Below are 23,357 nucleotides of genomic sequence, written 5' to 3'. Positions count from 1 at the left end.
TTTGCTTGAGAAAAATTGTCACTGGCCCATTTCCTTTGGAGTAATGAAACTGTGCACATTATGAGTCAATCAGAATCGATTATAACAGTGGTTTTCAAACTTTTCTTTCCACCCACATCCCACCTTAAGCAATCCCTTACTAATCACAGAGTTCCTCTGGGACAGGGATTACTTAAAGTGGTGTGTGAGTGAAAGAAAATGTTTGAAAACCATTGGTGTAGAAGGTTGTAGGCCACAACAGGATGCAGAGTTGGACAGAGAAGTGGCAAATAGAGTTCAATCTTGATAAATGTGAAGTGATGCACTTTGGAAGGTCCAACATGAAGGCAGAGTATATGGTTAACAGCAGGATTCTTAATGGCGTGGAAGAACAGAGGGACCTTGGGGTCCAAATCCATAGATCTCTCAAGGTTGCCGTGCAGGTTGTTGAGAAGGCCTGTGGTATGCTGGTCTTGATTGCTCGGGGGATTGAGTTCAAGAGCAATGAGGAAATCGTGCAGCTCTATAAAATGTTGGTTAGACCACATTTAGAATATTGTGTTCAGTTCTGGTCACTTCATTACAGGAAGGATGTGGAAGCTATGGAGAGGGTGCAGAGGAGATTTACCAGGATGTTGCCTGGATTGGAGAATATGAGACAAGGTTAACAGAGTTAGGGCTTTTCTCTTTGGAGAGAAGAAGGATAAGAGGTAACTTAATAGAGGCCGACAAGATTATGAGAGGCACAGATGGGTGGACAGACAGCACCTTTTTTCCCAGGGATTCAGTAACAAATGCCAGAGGATATCTGTTTAAGGTGATTGGTGGAAGGTTTAGGGATTTTTTTTTGCACAGAGTGGTGGATGCATGGAATCTGTGGCCTGGGGCAGCAGTGGAGGCTGTCTGTCACCCAGGCCCTGGTGCCTGCCCATTCAAATTCCCATTGCCTCGACTGTGGAATCTAGCCTAGGCTCCGGCAGCCCGCCCAATGCTCTGGCCGCAGACTTACCACCTGGTCCCAGCCGCCCACCAGCCCATCCGAGCTCCTGGTGCCCCAGCGCCGTTTGTCGGCCAGGCCCCAGCCACAAACCTGAGCTCTCAACCTCCACTCCCGAACGGCATGGTCAAAAATAGCATGTGTGTAATAACCAACTCCCTGAATTTTACTTTACCAGCATCACCTACGGCTCCTAGAACGCTTCCACCAGCGTTGTCTCCGCTCCACCCTCAACATTCATTGGAGCGACTTCATCTCCAACATCGAAGTACTCGAGATGGCAGAGGCCGACAGCATCGAATCCATGCTGCTGAAGATCCAACTGCGCTGGGTAGGTCACGTCTCCAGAATGGAGGACCATCGCCTTCCCAAGATCGTGTTCTATGGCGAGCTCTCCACTGGCCACCGAGACAGAGGTGCACCAAAGAAGAGGTACAAGGACTGCCTAAAGAAAGCTCTTGGTGCCTGCCCCATTGACCATCGCCAGTGGGCTGATCTCGCCTTCAACCGTGCATCTTGGCGCCTCACAGTTCGGCAGGCAGCAACCTCCTTTGAAGAAGACCGCAGAGCCCACCTCACTGACAAAAGGCAAAGGAGGAAAAACCCAACCCCAACCAACCAATTTTCCCCTGCAACCGCTGCAACCGTGTCTGCCTGTCCCGCATTGGACTCGTCAGCCACAAACGAGCCTGCAGCTGACGTGGACATTTACCCCTCCGTAAATCTTCGTCCGCGAAGCCAAGCCAAAGAAAGAAGAAAGAAATTTTACTCTAAAAATTGGTCCACGAAATTTGACTATTACACATTTATCTATATCTCTGGTATGTGTACTTTTTTTTATTTTTGTAACTCGTACAAATTAGCAGTTTAAAAACTACGTAGATTAATAAATATTATGTACGTGCATTTCTTAATATTTACTGTATATAATTTTTATGTAACAAAATGCTCATGTAAAAGTGAAAATGTGTATGTAATTTTTTTTGAAGTCTTGTGGCAATCCTAACATCTGAAGTTTATGGTACGTGGCTCTAATTAAAATTTTAAATTTAATGTAAAAAAAAATTTAGACGTGTTAAGAAGGAAGGTTTGTCTACCCCTGGTCTACAGTATGTTCCTGACAATCAGTTTACCTGGGGACGGAACTCTGAACCAGGGCACCAGGTCTGTGGTGTTGGTGCCAAGAATCCCCTGGAAACCTCCTCCTGGATAAGGATTCATCACAGCTCCTTCCCGCAGGTTTCCACACACGATCCACAGTGAAACGGTTGGCAGCAGCAGCTGGAAAACCAGAAACTGTAGATAGCTCACACAGCTTCAAGGCAAGTTTATTGTCATCTGCTCCTTGGGGAAAAAACCACGCAGACACACAACCAGACAGAACACACATACACGTGCAGGACAAGTATCCGTATACACAAATAAATAAATATTGTTTCGTAGATATGAGAGTCTCGGAGGGTGAGTGCGAGCAGTTTGTTTGATCATTCAACATTCTCATGGTCTGCGGGAAGAAGCTGTTCCTCAATCTGGTGAAGCCGGCTCGGATACTCCTGTGTCTCTTTTCCAATGGGAGCAGCTGAAAGATGCTGTGTAGAAGGTGGAAGGAGTTCTCAATGATTCTGTATGCCCTTTTCAGGCAATGACCCCTGTCGATCATGTTGATGGGGTGGGGGGGGGGTGGGGGTGCAGGAAACTCCAGTGATCCTCTCTGTATCTCTTATGGTCCTGTGGATTGACCTCCAAATGTATTTCTCTGCAGGAACTGTAACCCACTGTAATGCAACTGGCCAGGATGATCTGGATAGAGCTCCTGTAGAAGGTTGGCAATGTTGGTGGCCTGTCGCTTTGCCCGCTTCAGTCTTCTCTGGACATGAAGTTGCCTTTGCACTTTCGCGACCAGTGAGATGTGTTCACTAGTTAAGTGAACTCCAAGGAACTTGATGCTCTCCACTACAGAGTTTTTGATGTGTAGGGGAGGGTGGTCATCCTGGTCCTCCTGAAGTCCACGATTATCTCCTTTGTCCTGTTCATATTGAGACACAGGTTGCTACTCTCGCACCATCTGGCGAGATTTTCCACCCTTCTCTGTAGTGTGACTCATCATTGCTACTGATGAGACCGACGACTGCAAACTTCATGACACTGTTGGAGCTGGGTCTGGCGTTGCAGCCGTGGCCCAGAAGGGTGAACAGGAGCAGTTGGAGCACACACCCACATCCCTGAGATGCGTGATGGTGTTCGACGTCCCACTACCGACCCGGACAGACTGTGGCCTTTCCGTTAAGAAGACCAGGATCCAGTTACAGAGAAGGGTGTTGAGTCCCAGCGAGGACAGCTTCTCCCACCAGCTTCTGGGGAAATGATCGTATTAAATCCCAAGCGTAAGTCAATGAGCAGCAGGCTGGTTTATGAGGCGTCGTTCTCCAGGGGGTGTCAGGACAAGGCAAAGAGAATGGACCAGGGCTGGACCAGTCTCCCTTTCAAGTCCTGGCTATGCACGTCCACATTCCTCCCTCATCCTCGACTCCCCAACTCCTGTCACAACCCAAGATCCTTTAATCTCATCCTTCAGTCCTGAATAGAGGCTGGCATCAGATTTACATCCTCTTAGTGGCTGGTTGGTCTTGTCCACAGTTCAGGAAGAATGTGATTAAAAGGGTGCAGAAAAGATTCACAAGGATGTGGGTGAATTAAATTGTTTATTGTTCAAAAGCTCTGTGCTGCGTACTATCCAGGCAAGTCAACTCAATGTACCCAGAATAGCAAATAAACAACAACAATAAATCAAATAGTTCAGGGCCTAGAAAAACATCCAAAAACAGTGAACAGAGTGTGCAGGGAGGAGAGAGAAGGGCAGTTAAAAACAGTGCAAAGGCATCAGCTTCTGTCATCAGCTAACAGCAGGAAAGAAACTGTCCTTGAATTGGACTTGTAGCCATTGAGCTTTCAGGAGGGACTGGATAGATTGTTTTCTCTGGAATGAAGGAGACTGAGGGGTGATAGGGTAGAGGTGCATAAAATTCCGAGAGGTATGGATAGGGTGGATAGCCAGTGTCAGTTTCCCACGGTAGAGATGTCTAAAATTTCAAGACAGAAGTTCAAGGTGAGAAAGGGGAAGTTTAATGGGGATCTGAGGGGTAATTTTTAAATGTTTTTGAAATGTAGGCATACACCCTGGTAACAGCCCTTTTCAGCCCATGAGCCCGCGCCGCCCAATTAATCTATAACCCTCGTACGATTTGAAAGGTGGAAGGAAACTGGAGCCCCCAGAGGAAACTCATGTAGACATGGGGATAATGTGCAAACTCCATACAGAAAGGTGCTGACTGTCCACCCTCCATTTAGTCACCACTCATCCTTCTTTGCTCCAAAGAGAAAACCCCCAGCTCTTTCAACCTTGCTTCATGAGACAGATTCTCCAATCCAGGCAACGTCCTGGTAAATCCCTCTGCCTCTTTCTGAAGCATCTATACCAGTGGTTCTCAACCTTTTTCTTTCCACTCACATCCCACTTTAAGTATTCCCTATGCCATTGGTGCTCGGTGATTAGTAAGGAATGGCTTAAGGTGCTGTGTAGGTGGAAAGAAAAAGTTTGAAAACCACTGTTTTAATCATACCTAATTGACTCGTTATGTGACCAGTTTCATAACTCCAAAGGAAATGGGCCAATGACAATTTTTCTCAAGCAAAATATTTCAGTAACAATTGTATCTAGAGCAGTGATTCTCAACCTTCCCTTCCCACCCATATCCCACCTTAAGCAATCCCTTACTAATCCCAGAGGACCGATGACATAGGGATTACTTAAAGTGGGATGTGAGGGGAAAGAAAAAGGTTGAGAACCACTGCTCTACAAATTTCCTGTAATGAGGTGACCAGAACTGAACAAAATAGTCCAAGTGCTGTCTAACCAGAGTTTTACAGAGCTGTAACATTATCCCATAGCTCTTGTACTGAATCCCCCAACTACTGAAGGCCAGCTAACCATATACCTTCTTAAACAACCTATCAACTTGCATGGCCACCTTTAGGGATCAATTGCCCTGGATCTCTCTCTGTTCCTCGACACCGTTGAGCATTCTAAGGAGTCATAATGAGCGACAAAGGATGAGAGATGACTTCATTGAGGTAGAAAAGATTATGAGGGGTGTAGCCAGTGATTTTACTTCCTGGGGTGCTAATAGCAAATACCAGAGGACATCTGTTTAAGGAGAATGGAGGAAAGGTTAGGGGAGACATCAGGGTTAGTTTTTTTACACAGAGAGTGGTGTGTGTCTGGAATGCATTCCAGGAATGGTGGTGGAGGCTGGTACAATAGGGGCATTCAAAACACTCTTAGACAGGCACATGGATGTAGGGAAAATGGAGGGTTATGGGAGTGAGGTAAAGAAGGATTAGATTGTAGCTTTATAAAGGTCAGCACAACACCGTGGGCTGAAGGGCTTGTAATGTTCCATGTTCTTTGAAAGTTTTCCATCCGAGGGAAATGAAGAGTTACGGGAAATATGTAGCAATGTGGAGGGGAGGCCAATTGTCTAATTGTAGACATACAACTCAGTGACAGGCCATTTCGGCCCAATGGCCCATGCCGCCCAATTTTCACCCCAATAACCTACACTCCCAGTATGTTTCGAATGGTGGGAGGAAACTGGGGCCCCCTGGGAAAACCCATGCAGGGGAGGACGTACAAACCTCTTACAGACAGCGTAGGATTCAAGCCTCTGTCCTGATCGCTGGCCCATAAAGGCTTCACGCCAACCGTGCCACCTGAAGATATTTCTGAGATGATGGACCTGCCATAGCCCTGTCCTGGTTCTACCTCTTATCTGATTTTGTAAGTTCAGTTGAAGACCAAATGAAGAGTTTACTGTCACATGCATGAGAACAATGTCCAGAGGCAGTGTTAGTCTGACTTGGCACAGCTTCCCAGAGACATAAAACACACCAACAAGAAGTACCGTTAACAAATGATGCAAGCAAAGGAAAAAAAAGTAATTAAAGAGAATTTAACCGCAATTTGTGTAACCAATGACTTTCCCTTCCCTCAAAAATTGGGTTGTGATTCTTCATGCAAATTTTTTAGTTCATACCGAAAATATCCTGAAGAGGGGAAAACGAGTCAAAACCTCAAATCCTTTGGATTTCCTCCACCTCCAGATCGGAATGGAACAGGATCGCAGGTGTTGAGACAAGAGAATGGCCAGGAGGATCAACCTGCAAATGGGGGAGACGAGAGAGTGAAACCCCATTCCCCTTCCACCACTCCCAGAGTCAAAGCAGGGAGGAACCTCCACTGAAGCAGCTTCTCCACCCCCAAAAGGTGCTTGAAGAAGGTGGGTTGAGAAGGGAATGGAGCAAATGCAGGCAAATGGGTGGTTGGCCCACTTTGTTGGACAAGTTGGGCCAGAGTCAATGTTACAGGTTGCATGCCCCAATTCTCCACCTCCCAGGTATCCCCCTGTGGTGAACAGCTCGTGCAGGATAAGGGGAACGGGGCATTCCTCTCGTGTGGCTAGGAGGGCCCGAAAGGCTCCAATAAAAATGCACTGAAATGCTGGAGGAACTTTCAGCATCCATAAAAGACAGAGATATTGGCTACATTTCGGGCCTGAGCTCAAAATCAGAATGGAACGGGAAGTCTCAGGCTGAGGGAGGAATCCAGACCAACAAAAGTTGTTAATTGGATAGGATAATTTCTCATGCCTGTGCGAAAGGAGATGGGAAAGGGAGAGACAGAGTTGGGGGAAAAAGTTGGGGGGGGGGGGTTAATGAAAGCCATAGAAGTCAAGGTTAAAGCCATCCAGTTGGAGGGTGCCCAGATGGAAGGTGAGGCATTGTTCCTCCAATTTGCTGAGCGGGTCTCAGTCCAGCAGTGTATGAGACCTGGACCAGACAGGTCAGCAAGGGAAAGGGATGGGGAATTAAAATGAGTTGAAACGATATGCTTAGCCCCTTACAGCTGCGATCATCTGGGTTCCATCCCAACCTGCACTACTATATTGAGTTCATACCTTCCTCCTGTGACTATCTTGCTTTCTGTTGGGTCTCACGTTCCCCCCACCCCCACAACATCCATTGGACGTGCAGGGAATGAAGGGATTGGGATCATGTGCAAGAGAGAGAGTTTCACGGTATTTGGGCTGCATGTTCAACACAGACAAGAGCCGAAGGGGCCTGCTCCTGTGCTTTTTAGTTTTTTCATGATATGGCGCAGAACAGGGCCCCTCCATCCCCTGAAACCTGTGCCACCCAATTAACCTCCCAACCCAAAAGGGTGGAAGGAAACCCATACAGGTCGTGGGGAGAGCATACAAACTCCTTGCATTCTCCGGTCCTCAGTGCAGAACGCGCACCACCCTCGTGGGTTGGAACCTAGCTCTGTGAACCTTCAGGTAAAACACAAAAGATGCTGTGACTGTCTTTCTTTGGCTTGGCTTTGCGGACGAAGATTTATGGAGGGGGTAAATGTCCACGTCAGCTGCAGGCTCGTTTGTGGCTGACAAGTCCGATGCGGGACAGGCAGACACGGTTGCAGCGGTTGCAGGGGAAAATTGGTTGGTTGGGGTTGGGTGTTGGGTTTTTCCTCCTTTGCCTTTTGTCAGTGAGGTGGGCTCTGCGGTCTTCTTCAAAGGAGGTTGCTGCCCGCCAAACTGTGAGGCGCCAAGATGCACGGTTTGAGGCGAGATCAGTCCACTGGTGGTGGTCAATGTGGCAGGCACCAAGAGATTTCTTTAGGCAGTCCTTGTACCTTTTCTTTGGTGCACCTCTGTCACGGTGGCCAGTGGAGAGCTCGCCATATAACACGATCTTGGGAAGGCGATGGTCCTCCATTCTGGAGGTGTTGTGATAGCATTGCGCTGACCGCCATGTTATCGATAAAGCATTCTAATTCAAAGTCGTGCAAATTGGTTGGACAAGTGGCCACTGTAAGTTGCCCCAAGGGTGTTGTTGGGTTGTTGGATTGGGGACCTGGTGGGAATGTGGGAGAATGAATTGGCTTTGTGTAAGTGAGTAGGGGAAGAGATGGAGGGGCACAGGGCTTGTTTCACTGGCCTAAATTCAAGTTTCTCCCTCCCCCCACCCAAGTGAAAGTCAAAATAAAAATCTACAGATGTTGGAGCTTTGAAGATGATGGAAATCTCAGCGCATCTGTGGAAAGATGAACAGTTCAACACGAAAATCTGCAGACGCCGGGGTTGAGAGCAACACACAAACGTGCTGGAGAATCTCAGCAGGTCATGCAGAGTCCGTAGGAAGCAAAGGGTCACCAACGTTTCCGGCCTGAGCCCTTCATCGGGAAAAGATAAACAGGCAATGTTTCAGGTTTCAGTCCCTTCATCAGAACTGAGAGAGAAAGCCACTTTGTACAGGAACATGTCCTTTGGCCACGATTTAAATTTAAATATTAAATTTATTCAAGCAGCAGGATAACAGGCCCTTCATGCCCACATTTTCTTGCCGCCCAATTACACCCAATTGACCTAAAACCCCTGAACGTTTTTGAAAAGTGGGAGGAAACCGGAGACCCTCCCCCGACCCCGGGGAAAACCCACACAGACACGGGGAGATTGCACTCCTTTCAGACAGTGCAGGATTCAAACCTCAGTCGCTAGCGCTGTAACAGTGTTGTGCCACCAACTAATCCCATCACCCTGTACCTGGCCTGTACCCTTGCCCAATATTCATCTGTCTAAATTAACGGGGGCCTACAGCACATTTAAGGGAGGCCACAGACAGAAATCAACTTTTTAATGTTTTTATTTGGTCGGTAGCAGAGAAGTGCAGAACTAAATGACAGCTTCTCAGGGAAGGAGCCGTAGCCAAAGAATGGATGGCCTAAATGCCTATTAAATATCTCTATCGTATCCATTTTCCGACACCTGCCCACTTACCACTTTGTGTTAAATTCGCCTCAGGTATCACCTCAACTTCCCTTCCCTCACCTTCAACCTGTGCCCTCTAGTTTGCGACATTTTCATTCTGGGCGGCCCGCTTGACGCAGCGGTTAGCGCAACGCCTTTACAGCGCCGGACTGGGGTTCGATCCCTTGCTGCCTGTAAGTAGATTGTACGTTCTCCCCTTGTCTGCGTGGGGGCTCCGGTTTCCTCCCACCAAACTATACGTTAACTGGGTGTAAATTGGGTGGCATGGGTTCGCGGGCCGAAATGGCTTGTTACTGCATTGTATGTCTAAATTTTAAAAAGGATTTGACAGTTTACTCTAATGCCTCTCAATCTTATAACCCTGTAAGGAGTTTGTATGTTCTCCTGGTGTCTGCATGGGTTTCCAGATTCCTCCCGGCCTTCAAAAAAATTTGGGGGTTGTAGGTTAATTGGGCGGCATGGGCTCGTGGGTCGAGATGGCCTGTTACTGTGCTGTATGTCTGTGTCTAAATCAGACCCTCTGTCGGGTCAACCTCTGTCTCCAAGGCTTTAGAGAAAGCACCCCAAGTTTGTCCTCATAACAAAGGCAAATTACAAACCCCGTACATTTTTTGGGGAGAAAACTCATACAGGCCACAGGCGGATCATACAGACTCCTTCCAAGCAGAGCCATATTCGAACTGGGGGTTGGGTGGTTGGTTGGGGGGGGGGGGGGGGGGGTCGCTGGCACTGCCATAACCTTGCACTAACTGCTGCGTACCTTGTGCCGTCATGATCTGCAAGATCTCTCCCTGATTTGGGTGCGGTAACGAGGTCAAACAAAGAGGGAGGAGTGCTTCAACCTGCCAAATCTCAAAGACATCCAACGAGTTGCTCGCGGGAACAAGCTGGGGAAGAAGTTGTGGATTGAAACTGTTTCTGAAGAGGGAAAATGTTTGAACACGTGTGGAGGGAATTGAATTACGTGGATGTCACCTTCAAACTAGCACATTCGAACACCACCTGATTCTCCGTCTGGGCCCTCTTCAGCCAGATGGTATTAACATCGACTTCTCCAGTTTCTGGTAACCTGCTCTCCTCTTCCCCCTCCCCACTTCTCTTCCCAGTTCTCCTCCCCGCTTCTACCTCCCTTCACCCAGACCTCCCTCCTTGCCTCAATCGCTGCCATCCCTTCTCTACCTATCACCTCCTACCTTTGCGAATACATCTCCCCCCCCCCACCCCCATCTCTTTTGCTCAGATGCCTGCTGACATTTTTCTGGACCTTGATGAAGGCCTCAAGGCTGAAACGTCAGTGATGCATCTTTACCTTTGCCATATGAAAGACACAGTTTGACCTGCTGAATTTCTCCAGCATCGTGTTTTTACTTCAATCACGGTGTCTGCAGATTTACTTCTGGATCGATCCATGCTGTTGGGCCAGGCATTTCTCTGGTCAATGTGAACCTCATGCTCCACCCAGTGGCACTCACAGGAACTGTGTTGTTCTAACCACAGTGGAATTAGTCACTGAAACATTAATGGGTTTATGCTGGTTCTTATATAACTATATGAGCTTCCTCCTGTCTAACATTTCTCGCCCTACCTCCATCTCCTATCCTCTTTGAGCAAAGCACAATCTTCACTTGAATCTCAGTCTCCTTAATCTTCCTCAAACCTCCGCCCCATCCTTACCACTGGCAGGGTGAAGGAATTCCACTGGCACATTCCAGGCTGCAGAGTACGTGCTGAAGAACACATCAGACCTTGGGGCAGGCAGCCCTGCGTGGACAAGGAGCAAAGGCGAAGGTCTTGCTGAGTCAGGCCCGGGGACAACTGGGCCGCTGCTTCGGCGCCAGGTCCTCCCGCCTGGCCTTCCCGTCCCTGGTGCGGGTCCAATTGCTCCGCAGAACGGAGGCCGGCAGCGGTTTGAAGATGGCAGTGCCAGGCATTGAGGGGGACTGTGGCTGGAGAACATGCCGCCCCTCCCCCCCCCCCAACCCTGGCATAGAAAGAGTAGCTTCAGAGACCCTTTCTGGGAAGGAAATCCCACAGTAGAGAAGCCACGGTCAAGCCGTAACCCTAACCACAATACCACCATGGTATCTGCTTCCACCACTACCCTTGACAGTGTATCTGACCTCCAATCCCTGACCACAATGTCAAAATGGCATTTACCCAGGGTCTTCCACACCTCAAAGGTGATTCACACTCAGATGAAAAGCAGGTGATGCACGTAAGCTGCTGAGTTTCTCCAGCACTTTCACAGACTGAGTTTCTTCACACTTTCTATTTAGATGGGGCTCTGGATAGAACATCTTTTAATTTCTTTATTTTAAATCACAACCCTTCCAGATATCTGCATCATTTGAATGCTGGAAAATTCTTTCCTGCAGTAAATAGGAGCAGAAGGTTGGCTCTTCATCCCATCGAGCCTGTTCTTCCATTCAATAAGATTATGGCTGATCTGATGATGGGCTCATCATCCCGCCTTTTCCCCGTATCCCTTCATTCTCCCACTACGCAAAATTCTATCCAGACTTACCATAAAGATATTCACTGAGGTCACCTCCACTGCTTCCGCGGGCAGAGAACTCCGGAGATTCGCCGCCCGCTGGGAAAAGCAGTTCCTCCTAAATCTGCTACCCTGAATCTTGAGGCTACATCCCCCTAGTTTCTCCAGAGATTCTTCTCCATGCTGGGGATTGTAGGTCAATCAGGCATATTTGTTCAGCGTAGGCTCATAGGCCGAAAGGGCCTTTTACCGCGCTGTATGCACATGAGGGAATAATGGCATGGTACTGCTTATAAGACATTAAATTAAGGTCCTGCGTGTCCTTCTCAAAGGAATAGAAAACATTTAAACACAATTACACCTGCCACGAAGGGTGGAGGTGTTGTGGATAGTACAGAAGGTTATCACAGGTTACCACAGGAGATAGGCAGGACGCAGTCGGGTGGAGAAGTGGTAGACGGCATTCAATCCAGATACGTGTGTAGGGATGCACTTTTGAAAGTCGAACGTGAAGGTGGAGTACATGATTAGTGGCAGGATTCAGTGTGGAAGGACAAAGGCATCCTGGGGTTCAAGTCCATCAAACTCTCATGGTTGCTGTACACATTGGAAGAGTGGTTGAGAAGGTATATCATGAGTTGGGTGGGGGGGGGGAAATTGAAGTCAAGAGCCAGGAGATAACGTTGCAGCTCTATAAAACTCTGATTAGACCACACTTGGAGAATTGCATTCAGCTCAGGTCAACTAATTAGGATGCTGGAGAAGCTCCGCAGTGTCCTTTATGCCGCCACGGCTATCCCTCGAGGTCGCGGATGATGGTCTCCATTCCTAAGGGCGCTCAAGTGGCTTATGAGTCGAGGACGCCAGTGCGTGTACTTGATGTTGCACTCCAAGAGGCGCACGACACTTCACAAATCAACCAACGAGCTCCAATGGCCTGGAAACCATGATGATTGGAGCTAACGGATTTGTTGCAGCCTTCGCAGCCGCTGAGTAACTTCATCCGGCTGTTCCACCGTTGAGGGCTTGGTTGGATCGTTCTTTATCAGGGACACCTCCCCCTCAACCTTACCACCATGGATGGCCCTACAAGGAGCACGGCTCCAGATGGCATTGCTCTTGGGATCTCAGGACCACACAAGCTTCTCCACCACGACAAGGTGACGATCCACAGGCTTGAGCCCTTCATCAAATTATGGAAATGATACAGAACCAACGTTTCAGGCTGGAGCCCAATACTTTATTGAAGGGCTCGAGCCCGAAACATCAGTTCTGTATCCTTTACCTTTGCTACATAAAGGACATTGTTGGACCAGCTGAGCTTCCCCAGCGATCGTGTGCGTGTTTTTACAGGAAAGATGTAGAGGTGGTGCAGAGGAGACTTCCCAAAATGTTGCTGGATGTTACATAGGTTGAAGGACCTCTAATGCCGTAATGTTGTATGTTTTAATCTGCCAGAGGAATTCAGTTAAGCTCAAACCACTGTGTTCAACATCAGATTCCAGCAGTCAGCTGTTTGTCTCCAATGGGAAAGATTTGATGGGACTTCTGAAAAAGAGCCAGGGGTCTCTCCCCTGCCCCTGTCCTCTCCTGATCCCCACTCCCACTTTTCACTGCCATCGTCGTCCTGGCCAATATTTGACCCAAACCCTGTTTGGCTAATCGACAGTTATTCGGTGAGTGTGGTGGTTAGCGCAACGCTATCACTCCAAATGGAACCTCACCCACATCTCAATGGCAACATGATCATCCAACCTCTATACTCAGTACCCTGATTGATGAAGGTCAATGTGCCGAATGCCTTTTTGACTACTCTGCCTACCTGTATCTCCACTTTCAAGGAACTATGTACCTATAATCCTGGATCCTTCTGCTCTACCACAACCCCCAAATCCCTCCCATTCACTGTAGGCCCTACCCATATTGGACCTTAAAAAATGCAACACCCCACATTTCCCTGTATTAAATTCCATTGGCCATTCCTCTTTCCCACCAGCTTCCCTCATCCCTCAGAGGTGGCACGGTTGGCTCAGAGATAGGGCAGCACCTTTACAGTGCCAGAGATTGGCACTGGGGTTCGAATCCCATGCTGTCTGTAAGGTGTTTGTACGTTCCCCCCACGTCTATGTGGGTTTTCCCCGGGGGATCCAGTTTCCTCCCACCATCCGAAACATACTGGGGGTGTATGTTAATTGGGTGTAAATTGGGCGGCACATACTCATGGGCCAAAATGGCCTGTTACTGTGCTATATATCTAAATTTAAATTTAAATCCATTGTGCAGTGGAATCAAAACATTCTGGCGAGTTATACTCACAAGGCAGTGATTCCCCAGTGTGAAGAGCTGAACTGAGCTGCCTCCTTATAACAGCTCAGGCCGATAATGGAAAGCATGGGAGCCAAGACCATTGGGCCACAGTGTTGGATCACCACACCTTGGATGCCCAAGAATCCCAGCAGAACTTGTAGGATTCCAGAAACAGTCACCGCTCCCCGAACCTAGAACATCCAAAGCAACCATTCAATTAGATTGTGGATGATATGGAACTTCCTTCCATCCACACACCTTGGTTCCACATCACTTATGACCCTTCCCATAGAATCGTGGGACACCACAACTTTGAAAAAGGCCTTTCAGTCCATCTAGTCTGTGCCAAACTATTATTCTGTCAAGTCCCTCTGACCTGCACCCAGACCACAACCCTCCTATCCAAATTTTTCTTCAATATTAAAATGGAGCCCGCATTCACCATTTTACCTGTCCGCTTGTTCCACACCCCCACCACTCTCTGTCTGAAGATGCTCCCCCTCAGGGCGGCACGGTTAGCGTAGCAGTTAGCGCCAGCGACCCGGGTTCGAATCCAGTGCTGTCTGTAAGGAGTTTTTACACTCTCCCTGCATCTGCGTGGATTTCCTTGGGGCCCTCCAGTTTCCTTCCACCCTTTGAAATGAATGGGGTTTTTCGGTTAATGAGGTGCATTTTGGCAGCACAGGCTCATGGCCCGAAAGGCCTGTTACCGTGCAAAATTTTAAACACATTTAATGTTCCTTTTAAATTTCTCCTTGTTTCACCCTTAACCCATGTCCTCTAGTTCTCGTCTCACCCAACCTCGGTGGGGGGCGGGGGGCAAAATGCCTGTTTACATTTACTCTGTCAATTCTGTGATCATATCTCCCATTCTCTGATGCTCCACGCAATAACCGGTTTAATTTTTCCCTGTAACTCAGTCTCTCAAATCCCAGCAATATTTTGAATCCCTCCTCCCCCCCTCCCCCACCAGAAACTGGGACAGGAGGGAGGGGAATCGTGAAACCTCGGACACCTTTCCCTGTGATGTGTTGAGGGAGAGGGGACAGGGCAATGGTTGTTCCTGCCATGTCAATCTCGCTACAGATGGGTGTTGAAGAGGTTCTGGTGGGATCACCCAGAACAAGTGGGGTCACTGTTTAAAGACAATAGGTCGCCCACTTAAGACAGAGAGAAGGCAACAAGTCTATTCTGCCATTTGACTTACCACTCATGTAATTTTCCTCTCAACCCCATTGTCCTGCCTTCTCCACATAATATAAGGAGGAATTTTAAATTTAGATGGTAACAGACCCTTCCAGCCCATAAGCCGGCCATCCACTCCAATTAACCTACAACTCTGGTACAATTTTTTGAAGGGTGGGAGGTAACCAGAGAACCTGGACAGAGCCCACACAGACACAGAGAGAATGTACGAACTCCGTAACTCCTCACAGGGCAGTGCTGTAACAGCGTCGCGCAAACCGCCACACTAACCCTGTCGCCCTTTCAGAGAGTCATGGGTCTTTGGAATTTTAGTCCGCAGAGCAGAGTCCTCAAACCTTTTTGAGACAGTGGTGTGACAGAATATAGATATGTTTCTGGGAGATAAATTGGGAAAGGTTTGTTAGAGTCGATAATATACAAACACTTTAAAACAGATCTTGTTTAAAATACTGGAGCTCTGCTAATGCTGGACATGTCGGGGCCTCAGAGCCTTTGCAAAAGCTTTGGAGAGTGCCCAAGAGACTTCACTAATGGATTGTTGTTTACAAAAAGGCAACAGATGAAAGAACATGTCGGAGCTGCAAATTGTCTAAAGGGGAACTTGCTGCTCTGGGAGGGTCATGTGGTTTTGCAAGCAGAGAGAGTCAAACAGGCTTTCTCTCTGTGTAGGAGAGAGAGAGACAGAGAGCAGTTCTGCAGTTTTACAGTCAGCAGCAACTGGGACTGGAACAGGACAAGCTGGCAAGCTTGTGGAAAACCCCATTTGGAAGACAGGTTGTGATTGCTTTGTTCAGCCTGGTCAAAGCCCTTGTGGTTTATGCAAGAGGAAAGGACTGGCTGTCTAATGTTTCACTTGAAATAAGGGAAACAAAAAGGAACTCTGTGGTGACCTGAAAGAAAGAGGTTATCATCTGGAGAACCCTGAGGGGGCAAGTTTTGTCAGCAAGACACTGAAGTGGCTGATTAAAAAGGAATCAGTTGTGGGTGTCCTGGAACAACAAATTGCTCTCTGAAAACTGACAAGAACCTTCCTGAGCTGTAACCATTTACCTTTCAAGCACCAAAGCCTGGGGAAACTTTATAAATGTTAAATTATGTGCAAAGTATAAGAATTGCCTGTAACCAGTGAACTTGGAGGAGTAAGAAGTGAGATTGGACTGTGAATCAAAGAACGTTTCTGAACTTACACACACATTACATACACATGTGACTGTGTTTTCGTGTTTAAATATAATTAAAAGCAACGTTTGTTTAAGTAACTATTTGTCTTGTCGAATATCTATTGCTGCTGGGTTTTGGGGTCCTCTGGTCTCACAACAGTGTTAAATGGATTCCTTGGGGTTGTGTCCTCAGAGAAGAATGATTTTCCATAATGCAAACATTTTTCTCCTCTCGAATGCCATTTTGTAAGTGGAGTTGTGTTCCGATGGATTGCTTCAACACTAATGTCCCCACAAGTGTGTGCAGTTCACAGGCCAGTGAACTCCCATTGTATTGTAAACAGAAGAGAATGGGCCATTTCTGGAAATGGATATTACATTGGTTAACGTCATATCATTATTCTACAAGTCTCAACAGGAGAGATTGTCTCTTCACTTTCCGAAACAAATCTCCAAAGTGTTCCCCCATTGAGAGCCGACAATCTGTAACAATTGTTCTTAGGAAACCAGCTTGATTCTCTGCGTACATTTTGTATTAATCTAATAATTCTTTCATTTAGTAAGAGTGAATTTTAATTTTTAAAATGTAAAATGTTTAAAATTTAATTTTAAATTTAGACATACAGCACGGTAACAGGCCTTTCTGGTTCATGAGCCCTTGACCCCCATATACACTAGTTAACCTACAATTTTCATACTGCATCTCAAATTATATGGTAGTGGTTTGTGAATACTACCATTATCCGACCCACTGTAATGTGGTGATACACTGTCCTCAATAAACGCGAGCCTCTCTCAGAATCAAAATTTATTGTCACGAACATGTCACAAAAGTCATTGTTTTGCATCAGCGTCACTGGGCAAACATTTATATAAACCATCTCACAACAAAATGTCAGAGTAAAGCAGCGTCTAGTTCATTGATCATTCAGGAATCTGATGGCGGAGGGGAAGAAGCTGCTCTTGTGCCGCTGAGTGCTCGTCTTCAGGCTCCTGGACCTTTTACCTGATGGTAGCAGAGTGAAGAGGTCGTGGCTTGGATGGTGGGGGGGGGGGTCTTTGAGGATAGAGGCTGCTTTTTTAAGACACCGCCTCATGTCGACGTCCACGATGGAGTGGAGTCTGGTGCCTGTGATGTGGCAGGCCGAGTTAACAACCCTCTGGAGTTTTTTCTTGTCCTGAGAGTTGGCGTCTCCACACCAGACAATGATGCAACCATCCGGAATGCTCTCAACAGTCCACCTGTAGAGGTTTATTAGAGTCTTCGGTGATGTACCACCTCTGCACAAACTCCAACTGATCTTGAGGATGGGTCTATTTTGATTGGTTCACCAATTGGGGCAGTGTAGGGTTTAGGACAAATGATGAAATCTCTGCCCATTAGAGCAAACACTGAGGAATCACAGGCAGCGACAAACCACCCAACTCCATGAGATTGCTGCTGGACTACTCGGGGAAGAAGTGTTGAGAGAGAGGGGGGTTGGAGGAGGGGAAGGACATGGCTTATCCACCTTATCTTGCCACATCAAGAAGTCTTGACAGGGTTGGGAAGAGGTTCCGGTGGGAATCCCTCGAATGAGCAGTCAGCATTTAAAAATAAAAGAGTTGCCCCTTAAGACAGAGGTAAGGCGAATATATTTCTTTCAGAGTTCACGGTTGGCAGAGTAGTTAAGTGCAATGCCTTTACAGCACCAGCGATCGAAACTGGACCGGGTTCAAATCCTTTGCTGTCTGTATGTTCTCCCGGTGTCTGTATTGGTTTTTTTCTGGGAGCTCCCACCATCCAAAACGAACTGAGGAAATAGGTTAATGGGGTGTAAATTGGGCGACACGGACTCGTGTTGTCGTGCTGTATGTCTACATTTTTTAAAATTACCGTGTCTTGGAATTCATGTCCTCAAAGCAGAGTCCTCGAACATTTTTAAGATTCTTGAAAATTAAAAAAAATATATATATTTGTTAGGCTGGGAAATAACTTCTTCCTGCAGGCTGTGAGATTGATGATCTTATACCTGAGTAAATTATTACAAAGTATTTCTACTTATTCATTTTACATTATATTTCATACACATGTGTGATTATCATGTGCCGTGTATATGTGTGCACTGTGGTCTGGAGAAATGCTGCTTGGTCTGATTGTATATGTACAGGCAGATGATAATAACCTTGAACTTGAAACAGAAAATACTGGAAACACCCAAATCAGGTAGAATCGGGGAGACGAAAAACAATGTTAACGTTTCAGGTTGAAAACCGTTCCTCAAAATTCTCTCATCAAGTGTCTTTGACCATAGAACATTACAGGCCCTTCTGTCCACCATGATGCGCTGACCAGTGTAAAGTTACTCCACGACACTCTAACCATCTGGTTCTCACCCTTTTTCTTTCTACTCACACACCACTTTAAGGAATCCCTATGCCATTAGTGCTCTGTGATTAGTGAGGGATTGCTTAAGGTGGGATGTGGGTGGGAAGAAAAAGTTTGAAAACCACTGTTTTAATCGTCCCTCATTGACTCGTTATGTGCACGGTTTCAGACTTCCAAAGGAAATGGGCCAATGACCATTTTTCTCACGCAAAATATTTCAGTAACAATTGGGTCTAGACCAGTGATTCTCAACTTTCCCTTCCCACCTACATCCCACCATAAGCAACCCCTTACTAATCCCAGAGCACCGATGGCAGAGGGATGACTTAAAGTGGGATGTGAGTGGAAAGAAAAAGGTTGAGATCCACTGATCTAACCCTTCCCACTCTCTGTGGTGATACAACCACAGCACTGGGCCACGTGCCCACCAGCCTACTTCAGGGGGTGACCTTCATGCCTGCAGGAAGACCACCTGGGAGGCTGACTTCACCTGGCCAGCTGTCAATCACCAACCTGTATATAGATTTGAGCTGGCCCCTCCCGGGCCAGTCACACGTGGAGCCATCGAGACTACTACTGGTGTACAACAGAGCTTAAGAGGATTAAAGCCTGTAGTACAGTCTTTTCTGTGTTTTGTGTCTGCTTGCTGCACCACAGTGCACCACACTCGCACACCCATAACTCTCCATTTTTCCTACATGATTGTGGGTCTCAGAGAGGCTTTTTAATAACCCTAGTTTCTCAACCTTCACCATCACCCATGGCAATGCATTCCAGGCCCCACCAGTCTCTGTGTAATAAGAAAAACTATCTCTGAAGTCTCCCCTAAACTTTTCTCCACTCAACTTAAACAGATATTCTATTGTATTGGGCACTGCCACCCTGGGAGAAAGATGCTGGCTGCCCACCCTATCCATGCCTCTCAGAATCTCATACCCCTCTGTGAGCACTGCTGCAGGAAGAATTCAGACATCCACAGACTCTACAACAGTCTTTAATCAACTCAAACTTGCACACACCAGGTCTCTGTTCCCTCCTGACTCCACGTGTCTGACCTGCTCCCAAAGGGGGCCAGCTCCAATCTTTATAACGGGCTGGTGATTGACGGCCGATGGGTGGGGCCAGCCTCCCAGAATTCCCCTTGCAGTAGGCCGATAGGAGTGCGACCAGTGCAGGGGTTGTATCACCACACCCCCCCCCAAGCCGCCTCTCATCTTTTGGTGGCTCGGTTGGTGTAGTTGTTAGCGCAAGGCCGTCACAACGTCAACGATCGGGACCAAGGTTCGAATCCCACGCTGCTCTCCCCATGTCTGCATGGGTTTTTCCCAGGGACTCCGGTTTCCTCCCACCGTTTGAAATGTACCAGGGGTGGTAGGTTAATTGGGCAGCACGGACTTGTGGTCCGAAAGGGCCAGTTATCGTGCTGTATGTCTAAATTGAATATTTAAAAATCCACCGTCGCTCAAAAGAGAAAAGACCTGGCTCATTCAACCTTCCCTCATAAGAGACATTCTCCAATCCAGGCTTGAAACATTGGCTCCATTTCTCTCTCCGTAGATTCTCCCAACCTGCTGAATGTTTCCAGCATTTTCTATGGAAATTCTTCAGACTCAAGGAGACGGCAGGTACAGGCAACAGTTGCGGTGACGGTTAGTTCAGCCAAGATCTGACTGAGTGGTGGAATATTCTCCCTTTTATTACTTTGCATGTTCATATGGAGGAATGTAAGGGACAGCCTGTGGTCATATTGCACAGAAAGAGGCCATTCAGCCCACTAACTCCATGCTGGCCATTAAGAATCCATTTGTATCAATCCTGATTTCTTTTACTTTACCCCACACTCATCAACTTCACCCAGATTCTATTGCTGACCAATACGTCAGAAGGAATATACCCTGGCCAGTTAGTCTTCCTTTAGGGAATTTGCCATTTTCCCCCTGTCGCTCAACAACTTCCACAGGTGCGCCACCGGGAGCAGACTTAATTTAAATTAACTTAGCACGGTAACAGGCCAATTCGGCCTCACGAGTCTGCGCCGCCCAAATTACACCCCATTAACCTACACCCCAGTACATTTTTGAAGGGTGGGAGGAAACCAGAGCCCCGCTGGACAAAACCCACGCAGGCGCGGGGGTAATATACAGACAGCGCAGGATTCAAACCCCGGTCTGGTCCCAATTGCTGTAAAGGCATGGCGCTAACTGCTACGCCAACCAGGCCGGCCATGGCGTGGGACAGGCGCAGCTCTGCTCAAGATTGGAAGAAGTTGCAGAGGGCGGCGAATGCAGCTCAGAGCAGCACGTGATCTTCCCTCCCCTCCACGGACTCCATCCACATCTCCCACCACCTGGGAAAGGCAGCCGGCACACCGAAGGACCCATCCTCCCATCAGGAAGAAGGATCAAGAGTGTGAAAATGTCTAGCAATAAGCTAGAGAGTTAAATACAAAAGTCTGCAGATGGTAGTAAAAACATAAAAAGGCTGGAGGAACTCAGCAGGTCTCGCAGTACCCCATAAGAGGTAAAGATCTATAACCAATGTTTTAGGTCTGAGCCCGTTAAGAAGGGCTCAGGCCCTAAATATTGGTTATATATCTTTCCTCCTCTGAGTGCTGCAAGATCTGCTGAGTTCCTCCAACATTCTTGTGCTTTTACCAACAGGTTTAAAGTCATTTTCATCACTGCAGCCATCAGGCTCCTGACTGAACCCCCACAACAATGGTCTCCCACCACCCTTGCTTGGTGCCATTGATCTGCCTTTTCATTCACATCCTAAAATCTTGGAACTATGCTCTTTACATCTATGTTAGCGATAACCCGTTAGACTGCTCGCAGAAGAACCTCTCTCACTGAACTGTGCATTCAGTGACAAATAAACTTACCAATTGCATGCCTCTGGGATGTAGGAGAAACACAGAGCATTCATGGGGTGGGGGTTAACAGGGAAAATGGGCAAACGCCACACAGACTGCACCCTAGGTCAGGATTGAACCTGTATCTTGGGACCAGTGAGATGGTGGTTCCATTGGCTGTGCCACTCGAGGGCTGAAGGTTTGCAATTCGATCTGTGCCTTTGTGTAAGCAGACTGAAGGCTTGGAGAGATACACTCCTGTCCCTGGAGAGGGCAAAACCGGACACTTTCGGGATCCTTACCTCACTGAGAATGCTTCTCCATGGCTGCAGACTGAATTCTGTCTCAGGGCACTGAGCCCCAGGGCATGGAACTCCAGGCTTAGTACCTGTGTCGGAAGAGGCACAGAGTAAAAGCAAGAAAAAACAAAAATCAGTTTGAAGAACAGACCTTCCTGGAGTCAGCATATCCCACAGGGGCTTCACAAGTTTGCCAAGCCATTGGGGTGTATTTAAGGCAGAGTCGCTAGGTTCTTGATTAGCCAGGACATCAAGGGGTTATGGTGAGTAGATTGGGGCTGAGTGGTAAAATGGATCAGCTCATGATTAAATGGCGAGGCAGACTCAATGGACTGAATTGTCTATTTCTGCTCCGATTTCTTATAAGAGTGCAGTGTGACTTTGGACTGTAATTGCCGTTATATGTAGTATGGGAACAGCCCAACTAGAGTGCTTACCTGTGTTCGTCCCATTTGCCCATGGTTGGCCCATCTCCCTCTGAAACTTTTGCCTCCACATAACTGCCTGAACGTCTTACAAAATTGTTCCTGCCTCTACCACTTCCTATGGAAGCTCGTTCCACACCCCCACCACCCTCTGTGTGAAAAAGATGCCCTTCAGGTCCTTTTCAAATCTTGCCCCTTCCCTCGCCTTAAACATGCCCTCTGGTTGGAGACTCCCCTATCCTGGAGAAAAGACCGAGATCATGATGTTAATCCATAGCACAGTACAGGCCCTTCAGCCCACGGTGTTGAGCCAATCTCATAACCTACTCTAACAACTGCGTAGACCTTCCCGTCTGCATAGCCTTCCATTTTTCTCAGATCCACGTGCCTATCTAATTGCTTCTTAAAAGATCCTATCATCCCTGCCTCCACCGCTGGTGCCAGCCGCACATTGGAAACACTTAGCTCTTACATTCTCCCTGTACGTACTCCCAAGCCCCTTAAAATGAGGCCCCCTTGTATCAGCCATTTCAGTCCTTGGGAAAAGCCTCCGGCTGTCCAAATGATCAGTGCCCATTGTCAACATGTACACCTCTATCGGGTCATCCCTTCATCCTTCGTCACTCCAAGGAGAAAAGACCAAGTGCACGCAACTTGGCCTGCTCTCCAACCTGTTGCACCTGCAAATCAACCGTAGGTGAATACTGAACCAATATTCCCAGTTAGCCCTGCACAAAGCCTGCTGTTCGACTTCACTAGGAGGCTTCAATCTGAGCTATCATGAATTAGAGAATTGGATATTCTCGACTTTCCCAAACCCTGATGTCAACAATTTGTTACATCCCAGGGATGGCTACGGAAAATTATAGCAGCCCCTACTCTTTCCCAACTCAATCATAAAACATAGGAGCAGAAATAGGCTATTCGGCCCATTGAGTCTGCCCCGCCATTTCATCGTGAGCTGATCCATTTCCCCCCCCTCAGCTCCACTGCCTGGCCTTCTCCCCATAACCTTTGATGCCCTGGCTAATCAACAACCAATCAGTCTCTGCCTTAAACACACCCAATGACCCGGCCTCCTGCAGCAACAAATTCCACAGATTTGGCTGAAGAAATTCCTCCCTACCTCTGTTCGAAGCAGACGCCCTTCACTCCCGAAGTCGAGCCCTCTTGCACTGGACTCTTCCACCGTGGGAAGCAACCTTTCGACATCTACTCTGTCCTCACCTTTCAGTATTCAAAACGTTTCACTGAGATCCCCCCCCCCCACCCATTCTCCTGAATTCCAATGAGTACAGGCTGTCAAACACTCCTCGCGTGACATAAAAACTCAACGCTGGAGAAACTCAGTAGATCAAGCAGTCTGACCTGCTGAGTTTCTCCAG

The 23,357-nt window shown here is 47.6% G+C and overlaps 1 protein-coding gene across 1 annotated transcript in view; it reads right to left on the bottom strand.

The window, feature by feature from the left end:
* Positions 1 to 23,357, bottom strand: part of slc23a3 (solute carrier family 23 member 3) — a 100,718-nt gene that overhangs the window by 66,474 nt on the left and 10,887 nt on the right. Inside the window, exons 4-7 of the mRNA XM_069930556.1 lie at positions 21,551 to 21,636; positions 13,673 to 13,854; positions 6,070 to 6,193; positions 2,110 to 2,257 (exon numbers count right to left, since the gene is read on the bottom strand). Coding sequence (XP_069786657.1) covers positions 2,110 to 2,257; positions 6,070 to 6,193; positions 13,673 to 13,854; positions 21,551 to 21,636 — 540 coding nt within the window. The remainder of the gene's footprint in view (positions 1 to 2,109; positions 2,258 to 6,069; positions 6,194 to 13,672; positions 13,855 to 21,550; positions 21,637 to 23,357) is intronic.

Source organism: Narcine bancroftii, chromosome 4 (assembly GCF_036971445.1).
Source record: "Narcine bancroftii isolate sNarBan1 chromosome 4, sNarBan1.hap1, whole genome shotgun sequence".
NCBI classification, from domain to species: Eukaryota; Metazoa; Chordata; class Chondrichthyes; order Torpediniformes; family Narcinidae; genus Narcine; species Narcine bancroftii.
The sequence above is the reverse complement of the archived record's forward strand: the minus strand, read 5'-3'. Positions and strand labels throughout refer to the sequence as shown.